We start from the raw sequence: 12,475 nt of genomic DNA on the forward strand, positions 1-12,475 counted from the left end.
CGGTGACCCAGCAGGAGTATGAAGGTGACTGTGCCTTTAAGAAGCAGTCCAGGCAATACAAGTTGGTTTTATTCCTCGGCGCACCTTCTGCTCCATCACCAGACGATGCACCCCGGCAACTTCTAACAGCACCGGACCTGCAGCACAGATGAGAGACCCTGAACAACAACGGTAAAGCGCTAATAATTATATTTATTATGTTATAACAGCCGTTTCTCTCTTTGTGGTTACAAAGGGAATAAACAGTCACACCTGCATCACGAATTAAGAGTGCGATGTCGCTCTGCATATCCAGTACATCCAGGATTGAGGAAGTCTAATGCACTAACAATCCTGTTTTTGCGTCCGTTTCCATTTTGTTATAAATGATTAATTTGGCATGAAAACGACGCGTGTTCCCTTCGTCGTCTCTTCCCTTCAAAGTACGTTATGTGGTCATAGACATATAGTGAAGATGAATATGTAATGCTAATGTAAGAGAGTCGTGTAGTTTATGACCGTGGTTTTATTTCTAGAGGGGAATGAAGCGTTACGTAATTGTAACCGAGGCATCCTGTTGTCGCCATATGTTCGGATGCACCGCGCGGAGGATGGAAACCGCCTCTCAAAAATGAAAAGCCTGAACATTTTATCGGCAGTCAAACAAATCAAAGATATATCATCTACCTATTTTGTCGTTACTGCATTTCAAGCTTTTATTTTACACATCAGCGCACCAGATGCCTTTAAGATGACGTGGACTTGCCTTTGTACTGAGTGATGTGTTGAGTGCCCAGTGCCACACATTAAGGCCTCATTGCAAAACCCAGCTAAAACAGATAAACTTTAAGTGGCAAACAGCCAGATTAGGCTTGCTGATATTCATTTGGGATTATTTTTTATTTCTTTTATATGATTTACTGCAAGTAAATGTGCTGTTACTGTTAACTACATACAAAGCAAAATGTGTCTACTATACTGCTCTCACAATCAGAAACGTAATATCTAGGTCTGCTTTATTAAAGAATTCAGGAGATCTCAACTAACCAACATATCCATTATAATTACTATCACCAAAGCTTTACAAAATGCATATTTATTTCTTCATGCTTATATGAATTAAAATAGTGTTAAATGTAAATACTGAACATTTCATGTCCCCATTGTTTTCATTACACAGACTGCAAAGATGAAGATGTGTCTATCAGCACTGTATAAAATATTTTGAGCCAAACGCCAGACTGCACCCTGCAGACTTACAATAGTATGTCCAGCTAAACTGCTTAAACATGAACATAAAGTGCATTAAGTTCAACCATCATTCTGTGTTTCTTGATGTGACCTGAATGTGGAATACACAGTATGCAGGTTAAATGAGTCAGACCTCACAAATCTGCAGCTTTCCTGTTCTGATGTTTACCTTTTGTCTCGCAGGTCAGCTTCATAGACAGGTAATGGATCCAGTGTGACTGTTTCAACACCATCCTGCCCAGCTGGCCTGTCTAACTCTGTAGCTATGGCAACTTGTCCGAGAGGCTGCACCCCAGCGGTGCGCCTTTGTCAGAGACTGAACCGACTCAAGACACTGGATGATGACATGATGGCCACGTCGCTGAAACGCTGCCTCTCCACTCTGGACCTGACTCTGTTGGGAGTTGGTGGCATGGTGGGCTCTGGGCTTTATGTCCTGACAGGAACCGTAGCTAAAGACATGGTTGGGCCTGCTGTCATCATATCCTTCATTTTTGCAGGTATTGCATCTCTACTGGCTGCCTTTTGTTATGCAGAGTTTGGAGCACGCATTCCCAAAACAGGATCCGCCTACATGTTTACCTATGTCTCTGTGGGAGAGATCTGGGCTTTTCTCATTGGCTGGAATGTGATTCTGGAGAACATGATTGGTGGCGCTGCTGTGGCACGTGCCTGGAGTGGCTATCTGGACTCTATTTTTAACCACGCCATCCAGAACTTCACGGAGACACACATTATGCAGTGGAACGTGCCCTTCCTTGCCCATTACCCTGACCTCCTTGCAGCAGGGATTCTAGTAGTTGCCTCGTTCTTCATTTCCTTTGGAGTTCAAGTGTCTTCTTACCTCAACCATATTTTCTCTGTTATTAGCATGGGTGTCATCATTTTCATCCTGGTCTTTGGCTTTATACTGGCTGAACCAGCCAACTGGAGCCAGAAAGAGGGAGGTTTTGCACCTTTTGGGCTATCTGGAATACTGGCAGGCTCAGCCACGTGCTTCTACGCATTTGTGGGCTTTGATGTAATTGCGTCTTCAAGTGAGGAGGCAAAGAACCCACAGAAAGCTGTTCCCATTGCCACTGCGATTTCACTTGGACTAGCAGCAACAGCTTACATCTTGGTCTCCACAGTGCTCACACTAATGGTACCCTGGCACACACTGGACCCCAACTCAGCTCTGGCAGATGCTTTCTTCCGCCGTGGTTACAGTTGGGCTGGAATTGTTGTGGCAGTAGGTTCCATCTGTGGTGAGTGTAAACCTTTAATTGAGAAGTACCATTTAAATGGCTGTTAGACTAAGTGTAATAACGCAGATATGGTAGTGCATTATGTTTAGCGGTAGTATTGACTGCACAGTGCTATATTTTGACTTATTTTGACTTATGTTCTCATAATTACTCTCTGTTCCCATTTCTAGCCATGAACACTGTGCTGCTCTGTAATCTCTTCTCCCTCCCTCGGATTGTGTATGCCATGGCAGAGGATGGGTTGTTCTTCTCCATTTTCGCACGGGTCAATCCCGTCACCAAAGTCCCTGTCAATGCTATATTGGTGTTTGGAATTCTCATGGCCACCATGGCTCTCATCTTTGACCTAGAGGCCTTGGTTCAGTTCTTGTCCATCGGCACACTCCTGGCGTACACCTTTGTGGCAGCGAGTGTTATTGTGCTGCGCTTCCAGCCTGATAAAACCAGCTGCAAGGCAAGCACTTCCACATCTCCCAACCCTAATGCTGAGTCTTCTCCTGCCCCCTCGGAGTCTCAGACCATAACTGAGGACAGCGGGGAGCTGAAGCAGTACGAGTCTTTCTCTGATAAACTCCAGTTGGTGGAAAGGCAGAAGACAAGAGAGCGGCGTGGGGTGGGGCAGCTGAAGGCCTACTGGGAACCGTACCTGGGCAGGCTGCTGGGGGACTGTGAGCCGGGCGAGGTGGTGGCCTTCTGCGTGCTGACTCTGATAGTGAGCTCAGTCTCCCTCTGTGTTGTACTAGAATTTGGAAACAAACAGCTGCAGCTGCCAGTCTGGAGCATCACAGTGCTGCTGGTGATTTTTATCTTAGCTTATGTTCTCAGCCTGGCACTCATATGGATTCACGAGCCACAAACCAACAGCAAAACATTCCAGGTGAGCTCAACTATTAAACAACTATGTGTAATATGTTGATGGAATACTGCTGTCTTTTACTTGTAATTTGGTCCTGGATACACCTATTTGAAATCAGATGTTATTGTCATTAACTGTGATTGGAATATGACTGATGTTTTACTGTCATTTTATAGGTACCATTGGTTCCATTGACTCCAGGTGCCAGTATCCTCATTAATGTATTCCTCATGATGAAGCTCAGCCCTCTAACCTGGATTCGATTCACCGTATGGATCGCCATAGGTAAAAAGGCACCAGAGCTCAGGCAGAAAACATAGTGGCTGAAGAAAGGCTCTCCTCAATTGCATAGTTTTTTTTAAAACATATTCCTGCAAAACAAATACATGTTTTGCTGAATTTAAAAGGTGACAAAATGGATTTAGTGGGTATACAACTTCCTCTCTACACAAACACTGCCTTGCATGTTGTTAAAGTCATTTGGGTATGGACACACATGGAATATTACAAGTTTTTTTTCATTTCACCAGAGAAAGAAACAGCAACTTACATTCCATAACGGCCACTGAAGAAAGATTTCTTCATTTGACTCTGACTTGATAGAGTTCAGGTGGAGTTAAAGTAATCAATATTACACCAAAGAGTCAATACTAATTGATGAAAGTATTGGATTTCATTGACTATAGTAAATGTAAAGCGTTTGACATATTGAGGGCTTCTGAAAGACTTTCCAACCCATGCTAACGGCATGCTCTAGTGTTGGCAATGTCTGTCTGTCGGTTGGTCTGCCATTTTGGTGCAGAATAAAATATCTCAATAACTACTATACAACAACAACAACAACAATTGGATGGATTGCCAAGAAACTTGTACACAATACAGCTCGTCCTGAGGCCCCCCTCAGGATGAACTGTATTAACATTGGTGATCGTCTGACTTAATCTAGCGCCATCATCGGGTCAAAATTTGATTTTGTCTAATATTTTAATTTCTCAGTAATTATCTGCAAAACTAATGACATTCCCATCAGCCTCAACTGTAATTTGTGTTTACTGCTAATTAGCAAATTTTAGCATGCTAAACTATGATTGTGAACATGATAAACATGATAGTCTTGTTGTTTAAGGTATAACAAAAAGTAAAATTAAAAATTGTAACATTAAAGCTATTATTATCTGTTTATGGGTTTTTATAACACAAATACATTGATTTTGCCCATAGAGAAGAAATTATGAAAGCCATCAACATTTCACAAACTGAGAACACAAACCAAAACTTTGTATCCCACATGGTGACACTTTTGTCACTACTCACCTGTGTGCAGCGTGCCCTTACTTTAATTTTGAGCCATGACAGTTACAAGTGTTTCGTGCTGTCCCTTTCCCAGGTCTCTTTGTGTATTTTGGCTATGGGATCTGGCACAGTAAGGAGGGCATGCGGGAGCTGCAGCCCAAAGACATGGCTGCCCGGTACGTGGTGCTACCCAGCGGCAGCCTGGTAGAGACGGTGCAGTCGGTCCAGCCCGATGGACAAGTGGACTCCTCAGCGCACCACATCAACCCCTCCACTGCCTCGACAGCTGAGGAGTACGCAGGAAAGAGATGATGTGTGACCAAACATAGTCATTACCACTGCCTGGTATTATCTGTCTCCCCCTCATACGCTGTACTATTACTTGTTTACTCTCTGTATCTCACTCTCTTTAGCGTGTGACCGGCCTGCCACAGTCTGTACTCGTTGCTCTGCAAATGTAAGCACACCACAGGATGGGATGCACGCTCTCTGTCTCGTTGTGAAGCATATTTGTATATCTTGTAATACTCAAATGTACAGTAGAGAGCTTTATTACTGTCCTGTAAACTCCGAGCATCACAGTTGTGTTATATCCTTTAAGACCAGCTCTTTTCTTGCAACCTTGCCAGTTTGTCAAACACCCCGTGGTTATAGATTATATTCGGTGCTTTCTTTGTGACAAACTGTACTTTTAGTTAGGTACACAAAGTGGATGATATTTTAAAATGTTAACACAGACCTGGAGCTGGAAAATCAACATTTTTGGGAGATAGTAAGCATTCATTAGTTGCATGTTGTTGTTTTTTTAGTAAAGCAGAGGAATGTACAGACTTTTGTGAGTTTATGTTTTTGCCTTTTTCTCACATTCTTCTCCCCAAAGCGTCAGGAGAAACTACAGTCTCTAATAATTTGGATCCTCCTAGTCCATCTCGTCCTTTTGGTACTCATAGACTGCCCTAAGTATAGTGGTTGGTATTTATTTTTCTATTATTACTATTGATATTTAGTTTTTATACAGATCTCATTAGTTTCATTTTTTTTCTGAGTTTCCTGTTTCTGCCACTGTGTTATATATGTTTTGCATGTACTTCTGTAAGTCTCCATCAGTAATTTGTGTTCACCTTTTAAATAACTGAACAACACTTCAGTGCTTCACTTAATCTCCTAAATCTCATCCCATGACCCTGTTCTTTTTTGTGTCACTGATCTTACACTTGTGCAGTATTTTCTCACGCACATTTAGACAGCATCCCTCTCCCTCTTTTTCCCCGTTGGCATGAGATTAGAAATCAAAGCACATAGATTATTGATCTTTTATTTTATCGTCATATGATTTTTTTTAGATAACCTGAGAGATAATTAGATAATTGGATATATAAAGCAAGCACAAACTTTTTGAATGGGGAATCTTCACACACAGGGTAGAATATTGGCAGGCAGGCAGACATTGGTCATTATGTTAAACGTGGAATGTGCCTCATCTCTCTGAGGCCTCCGTAATCCCAGCAGATTTGCAGCAGTCCCTGTCGCCAGTCCGCAGCTGACCTAGATTAGATAAAGGCACACATGTGAGAACACTCATATTATACAGATAACATTCCCACAGCCTAACAGCCTACACTCGTAAACAACAGTGTCAATAAGTGAACATGAGGCTTTATTTTTTATTACATAGGTAAATGTACTTAAAAAGATCCCAATGAATTCTATGTTTGTGTTTGCATGTGTTACATAAGAAACCAATGGCCTTAAACATGTTGTAATCAATGCAGACTGAATTCCAAAGTTAAAGTAATCAGTCTTAATGATTTAGTTGTTTAATCTATTTTGTCTGTTATAAAATGATGTAAAAACTCTTAACACAGGACTTCATGCTTTCTCATTATTGAACCAAAACACAAACATGGAAGAGAATGTACACTAGGAGGCATTTTGGCATCATTTCAAAAAGGAGTCAAGTTCAAGAGAATTTTGTACAAGTTTGCACACTGAAAACTATTGTCTGGTGATTTTGTGTCACAGTTTTGCTTTTGATGTCGGGGCCAGTGACAGATATTGATACTGCGGTGCTTTATTTAAGTTGATGGTTCGCTCACCTTTTTCACTGTCTTTTTTTTTTGTGTGCCAGGAAGCACAGTTACTTATCCAATTATTTTCTTACTTCTGAATAGTATTGTACTCTACTTGCACATTAAGTTCTCCAATCTTTCTGTTATAGTGTATGTCTGTATAAAATGCAAAAGACTGTGTTATCAATGAAAAATAAATGTTTTGAAGCAGCATTTACAAAAATCTAAATTGTGGAACAACTTGACTGCAGTATCACCTCAAGGAATCACAGCAAACAAAGTTTAGAATACATCAGTTATTAAAATTGTTTCTAATTGTTTCCAGAAAGTCTAATCCTCAAAGTAGCTTTGAGCTGGTGTGTGTACAAGGCGGTAGTCTGTATCTAGTCCAGAGGGTAAAATAAGAACTACAACACAGCCAGCCTACAACCCACATATAACACACTTATCTAAATATTCACAAAAAGAAGAAAAAAACAAAAACAAAAGGCACAAATGAATTCAACATGGAACCTCAACATACAGATAATGAAATAACATCAACTATAAAGAGCATAACACAAATTTCTAGTTATTATTATTATTTCACGAACACTAGTTATTTCCATAGTGGTCGTGGCCTCATGATACCAACAAGACTGCTCTGTCCCTGCTACATTACAGACTTACATAGGAGTTGTGACATGCAGATTAAATTATAAAAAACACACATTTTTACAAAAAAAATAAAGTATTTTATAAAGTATTTTTATGATTAAGTACATTCACACATCTGTTCTCTCTCAATTTCCTTTAATAAAAAAAGTTTATACACCTGTTTTTAAAAACTGTAATAGATTTGGAGTATCTCATATCATCTGGTAAGCTGTTCCATGTTTTGGCCCCCACACATTGAATATCTAGGAACACAGCATATGACACCCTCTATCCTTAGACCCTCGATTCAGATAAGGAGGGTCTAAGGGTGTAGCTACAATGTAAGCAAGCCTCTTGCTGCTTAGAAAGACCATGTGAATAGAATTTACATGCATAGTCAACTGATTGTATACATAACATACATAACATTTTCTTGCCTCTAACATTAAGAAACATTGTCTTGTGTAAACTTATGGACAATTTTTGAACCAGGTAAATTTTGATCAAATCCATCTAAATAGGTTACTAAGGTGTAAACAGTCCTATTTTTTTTAATCGCCAAGTACATTAACAATTCAGACATGGCTTATCTCATATTCAGTCTTGTCTATTACATAATCAAGTGTGTATATTTACTGCTCTTGGTTAACATGACTAAATGCCGTAGTTAATATGAATAAATCGCTTTGTCAAGCGTATGGCTGATATAATGTTCACTGGCATCTGTGGCACTGGGAGAAAGAGTTCACAACTAACTTCAATTACATGCTTGATGACACAACTGTATAGTTAACCCAATTTAGGGATTAACCCTCAGGTCATAAACTGTCATTTAAGTGAATGAAATGATAGATCAGGTGTTCATTCAGATAGTATTGGTGAGAGATCAAGAGTATTGATACTAAGTCAGTTAGTAATGTTAATCGGGTGTTTGCTAATACTTACTAATTTTCACCATCTGTCAGGTTTATGAAGACAAAGGTACAAGAACAAATAATACAAGATGTGTTTGATCTAAACAGCTCTGACACAAGCTAAGTCTCTTGGGCTCCTTATTAGACTCAGATTACACAACTGAGCTCATGGTATCTCAAATTACCACTACAAAACAAGCCTCATGACGTGTGGTGCAAATACAAAAATGAGAGGCGTTAACTCACAATGATCTACAGTATGTGTGATCTTCATCTTGGGCACTATTGAGGACAGACATCTTGGAGGGACTGATATCAAGTTCTGTAGGGATTCAGCAGTGCATGAATCCTGCGAGCACTTGTGTTTCCATGGAAACTCCCACTCCCCACCCTTTGTCAGACAGCACTTAAAAGCTATCAACACATCTGTCTCTGTGTCATTGTTTGTGTGACATTCAAGGTTGTGCAAATAGTCCATTTACTCAGAACCATGTGACTGCTCTGAAGGATACCCATTCAGAAACATCCAGGTTTGTTTGAGAAGCATATCATGTATACAGAAACCTAATATGCAATAGCCATCAACGGCCTATTTTAATAGCAGTAAAATAACAGTCTTCCTTCTATATATCCACAGTAAGTTTATTATATATGTATATTCAACTTAACATAATGAGAGATGTAGTGGTAACAGTGGTCATCCACTGTCACACGTGTACATAATGACAACGTAAAATTACAAAAACATTTGTGTGTTAAAACGTTAGTGTGGTATAATGTACTATAAGACATCATGGGAATGTGCCTTTTATGAGCCACGTAGTTCTTGCCAAAGACTCCTCATACAAAGCTGTGTTCTTTCTCTCTCCAACTGCAAGACTGTCTTCTGTTTAAATGCATTTACGCACTCAGGGTTTCATTTTTTCCTCTGATTCAAGCCTCTGGAGTGAGAAAGGAGAGAACCACTGCGCATTTTTGTGTGGCTTTTAGCAGCAGTGGAGCCCGTGTTGAGGTAGAGGGTTTGAAGGTGAAGTTGCAGGGACGAGGGGGAGGCAGCGGCAGTGGACACACGATCCTCTGACCTAGCTGACTCCAGACCACTTTCCCCTCGTCTTGCTTCCTTCCCTCTGTTACTGTATCCCACCTGTGTTGCACTGCTGCTCTGCCTGTGGTACAAAGAAGAAATAAGGCAATACCGGAAACACAGCGTGACGATTCATCATTTATAACATGTACGCTTAATGCTACCTGTGTTTGAAAGTAACATTTCTAACAAATCTAACTTACAATAGACTCTTCTGCATTTGCGTCAGGTGATTTTGTTGTTTTTCCACTGTTATGCTGGGCGAAGAGAAGCTCCATGCCTCCTGAGATGAGGCTTCCTTTTGATAAAAATGCATAGTTTTAGAGATAATTTTCAATAATCCCAATAACATGTAGCAGCTGAATGTAAAAACACATATTTTAAAACATTATACAATTCCATCCGCCCTACCCTGGTTGCATTATTTTGTGCTCTGTCCCTCAGCTTCACAAGACTAGTGTGCAGGGTAGTGTTTTCCTGCTCCAGAACTTTTATACGAATGTTATTTGCCTGCAGTTGTTGCTCCATATCCAAAAGCACGTTTCCTGTACCTTGAAAATATGCAATGAACAACATGTTAACACTTACAACATGACTACAGTACTCAAAAAAGACTCAGGACTGTAAACAGCATTGAGTGAGTTTTATGGATATTCAGGTAATGTCAGTCAGTGGGTGATTCATGCAAGACGATCATATTTTATAGACAAATATTAAATAAATGCCTACTCTGTGGTTGGGCCTGAGCCAGAGGGCTGAGCTCTGGGAAAGCCACCAGCAGCCTCTCCCTCTCCCTTAAAGCTTGCACGTATTCCTTCAGCTCAGCCACACTGTTCTTAAGCTCGCCTACGTGTGTTTCTAGTGTCTGCTTCTCCTTATGGAGCTCTAAACACAGGTCCTGTTGGAGAGAAGCATCACAGCATGAGCTACTAGGTTCAAAAATCTTTGTTACAAAAATGCTGGGTATTGGGTACTGAAGAACTCCAGTATACCTGCTGTTGAGCGAGCTGAGCCTGCACTTCTTCCTTCTCCTCTGACATCTTTTGCAGCTGATTGTGTAGGTCGATCTGTCTCTCCTCCCTCTCTCCCAACTGCCTCTGCAGCTCTTCGCACTCTTCGTCAAGAGCATCAACTCTCTTTAACAAAGATTTCTGCTTTGCCTGCATTGACTGGACGCACAACAACAACAAAAAAACACCTGTATAAATCTATTCGAATACTGTTTTGTGACTGATTCATGGGTGAGACGGTCGAGGTCTCCAGCTGAAAATAACAAATAATCTGGTGTTTGTCATGACACTGACCTCTTGCTGGTGACAAGCACTGTGGTACTTGGCATTCTCTTTGTCAAAACGAAGCTGAGTTTCAGAGATTTGACTCTCTAACTGCTGGATCCTTTGCTGTAGTTTACAACAGGCCTCTTCCTCTATGTGCAAGGTCCTCACTTTCTCCTGCAGCACATTCTTTTCACATTCTACCACAAAAAATTAAATGATCCATCGTACAGCATGACAGGTTATTTTATGTGTTTAACTAAGACAAGTGTATTTTATACAGTTCTGCAAAATATGAATATTATAAGAGGGGTGGCGTGATAAACTAAATCTTACATATCCTTACCAAGTGTTTGTAATGTATCTTGCTGTACTGCTACTTTCTCTTTCAGTCTGGAATTACTCTCCTCCAAGCACAGAGTTTCTGTTACAAAAATATTAAACATATAGTAGTAAATGTGATCTCAACAAGTTCACACCATATTTATTTGTGAATTTTCTGCACCTCTCTTGAGCTGTTGTTGCTCCTCTTGCAGCTTTTGCTCTGTTTCTTTCATGGATCTCTGAGCTTTCCGCAGTGAAAACTCCAGCTGGACTATGTTTGCTTGGTGTTTTTCAATATCTTGCTTGAACTCTTTCTGCGCTCTTTCCAACTGAGACTTGAATCTATCCCGCTCTGTTTCTGCTGCCACTAGTCTATCTTTAAGAGGCTGCACTGTACCCCGCACATCTTGAAGATGTTTTGCCAGCCGGCGCATGTCTCGGAGCTGCTCATTGGCCCACTGAGCAACATCGCCTGCTGTCATATGTCCCAGCTCCAGCGTGTCCTTCACAGCTACTAAGAGTGGCTGCAGAGATGAGGGGAGACCCTCACTCTGAAACAGCTCTACCAAAGCATTTCCTGTTTTTCTCAAAATGGATTGCACTTGATGACATGCGTCGCAGGGAACAAGGGATGATTCAACTGTCTGGCAGCTTACATTGTAGCTGTCAACTTTAGGATAGCATGGGGTGTTGTGGGTAGAACTGGAGGGTACATGATTCTGTGACAAAAACTTGAAGGAGCTTTTTGAAGACTGGGCAGATAAGCAATGTCTGCAATAGTCACTCTTTGAGCTAATTTGGGGGGAGACAGATGACACTGTCTCTGTCTCATCACATGTCTTTGCGTTTGTCTGTTTCTTGATGTCTTTGTACATGCCCTAAAAGAAGAAACAAAGCATAAAAAAGTAATGAGATCTATCAGTTCTGATAATATTTGGCATTCTTTTTATTTTTTTTTAATCTTCACTTAAATAAAGCAATTTGCTTACCTTACCTTAAGGTTGTCAAATTGAACTAAATTACTCCAATAGTTTCTGACTACAAGACCAACTGACAGGCATCCTTTCTGCTGGGTTTGTTCTCTCCTGTGGCTGCACCTAATTTGCTCAACATAAGCATTGAAGCTTTGTAGAAGGAGCAATAGTCTTGTTCAGGGAGAGGAGAGAGAGAAAAGACAAGTCCTGTTTAGTCTTTAAGAAAAATGTGTTACTGTGACATAACATTAGGCTATATATTACCTGTCAATCACCAGCTCCAATAACACAATGTGGGAGTGCTGATTGAATGCATCCTCCCCATCCACAAAGTCATACTGCTCCAGTAGAGCTACCATGTCCAGATTAGAGGAGAGTTTATCGGGGAACTTCCAGGAGGAAAAGCGGCCCGGTCCGGTTCTGGAAAAGACGTCCAGAATCGCACCTTGAAGGTCGACGAGGTCTTTCCGGAGGCTTTCGATACAGTCCTGACGGCCCAAGAACTGACTCATGTCTAAAAAGCTAGCTTATATTTTTCACACCAATGAGAGCGAGTAGGTGTAGTTTGTTGACT

The 12,475-nt window shown here is 40.8% G+C and overlaps 2 protein-coding genes across 4 annotated transcripts; one reads left to right on the forward strand and one right to left on the reverse strand.

Moving 5' to 3' along the window:
- slc7a4 (solute carrier family 7 member 4) lies at positions 1-6,908 on the forward strand. The gene is made up of 5 exons (XM_044197150.1): positions 1-171; positions 1,414-2,477; positions 2,648-3,354; positions 3,510-3,618; positions 4,721-6,908. The coding sequence occupies exons 2-5, from the start codon at positions 1,496-1,498 to the stop codon at positions 4,936-4,938; spliced, it is 2,016 nt and encodes a 671-aa protein (XP_044053085.1). The 5' UTR covers positions 1-171; positions 1,414-1,495; the 3' UTR covers positions 4,939-6,908.
- A 1,958-nt stretch (positions 6,909-8,866) lies between these two features.
- ccdc157 (coiled-coil domain containing 157) lies at positions 8,867-12,420 on the reverse strand. Of its 3 annotated transcripts, XM_044197154.1 has the most exons (10): positions 12,166-12,420; positions 11,922-12,072; positions 11,109-11,805; positions 10,950-11,027; positions 10,634-10,803; positions 10,322-10,498; positions 10,059-10,227; positions 9,741-9,880; positions 9,533-9,627; positions 8,867-9,411 (listed from the first exon to the last, which is right to left on the reverse strand). In XM_044197154.1, exons 1-10 carry the CDS (start codon positions 12,411-12,413, stop codon positions 9,162-9,164), a joined length of 2,175 nt encoding a protein of 724 aa, XP_044053089.1. In that variant the 5' UTR covers positions 12,414-12,420; the 3' UTR covers positions 8,867-9,161. The 3 variants fall into 3 exon arrangements, with proteins under 3 accessions (XP_044053089.1, XP_044053090.1, XP_044053091.1); XM_044197155.1 differs by lacking the exon at positions 12,166-12,420 and having other exon boundaries at positions 11,917-12,050; XM_044197156.1 differs by lacking the exons at positions 8,867-9,411; positions 9,533-9,627; positions 9,741-9,880; ... (2 more) ...; positions 10,634-10,803; positions 10,950-11,027 and having other exon boundaries at positions 11,452-11,805; positions 11,917-12,072.
- Between the last annotated feature and the right edge of the window lie 55 nt (positions 12,421-12,475).

Source organism: Siniperca chuatsi, linkage group LG5 (assembly GCF_020085105.1).
Source record: "Siniperca chuatsi isolate FFG_IHB_CAS linkage group LG5, ASM2008510v1, whole genome shotgun sequence".
NCBI lineage: Eukaryota > Metazoa > Chordata > Actinopteri > Centrarchiformes > Sinipercidae > Siniperca > Siniperca chuatsi.

Bases quoted from the DNA above. Each gene is read 5' to 3' on its own strand.
- slc7a4 (XM_044197150.1), top strand. From the start codon at position 1,496: ATGGCAACTTGTCCGAGAGGCTGCACCCCAGCGGTGCGCCTTTGTCAG. The intron at 2,478-2,647 runs GTGAGTGTAAAC...TCCCATTTCTAG, and splicing joins GGCAGTAGGTTCCATCTGTG to CCATGAACACTGTGCTGCTC. The intron at 3,619-4,720 runs GTAAAAAGGCAC...TCCCTTTCCCAG, and splicing joins CACCGTATGGATCGCCATAG to GTCTCTTTGTGTATTTTGGC.
- ccdc157 (XM_044197154.1), bottom strand. From the start codon at position 12,413: ATGAGTCAGTTCTTGGGCCGTCAGGACTGTATCGAAAGCCTCCGGAAA. The intron at 11,028-11,108 runs GTGCAGAAAATT...TTTTTGTAACAG, and splicing joins GCAACAACAGCTCAAGAGAG to AAACTCTGTGCTTGGAGGAG. The intron at 9,412-9,532 runs GTAAGTTAGATT...TTTGTACCACAG, and splicing joins CAAATGCAGAAGAGTCTATT to GCAGAGCAGCAGTGCAACAC.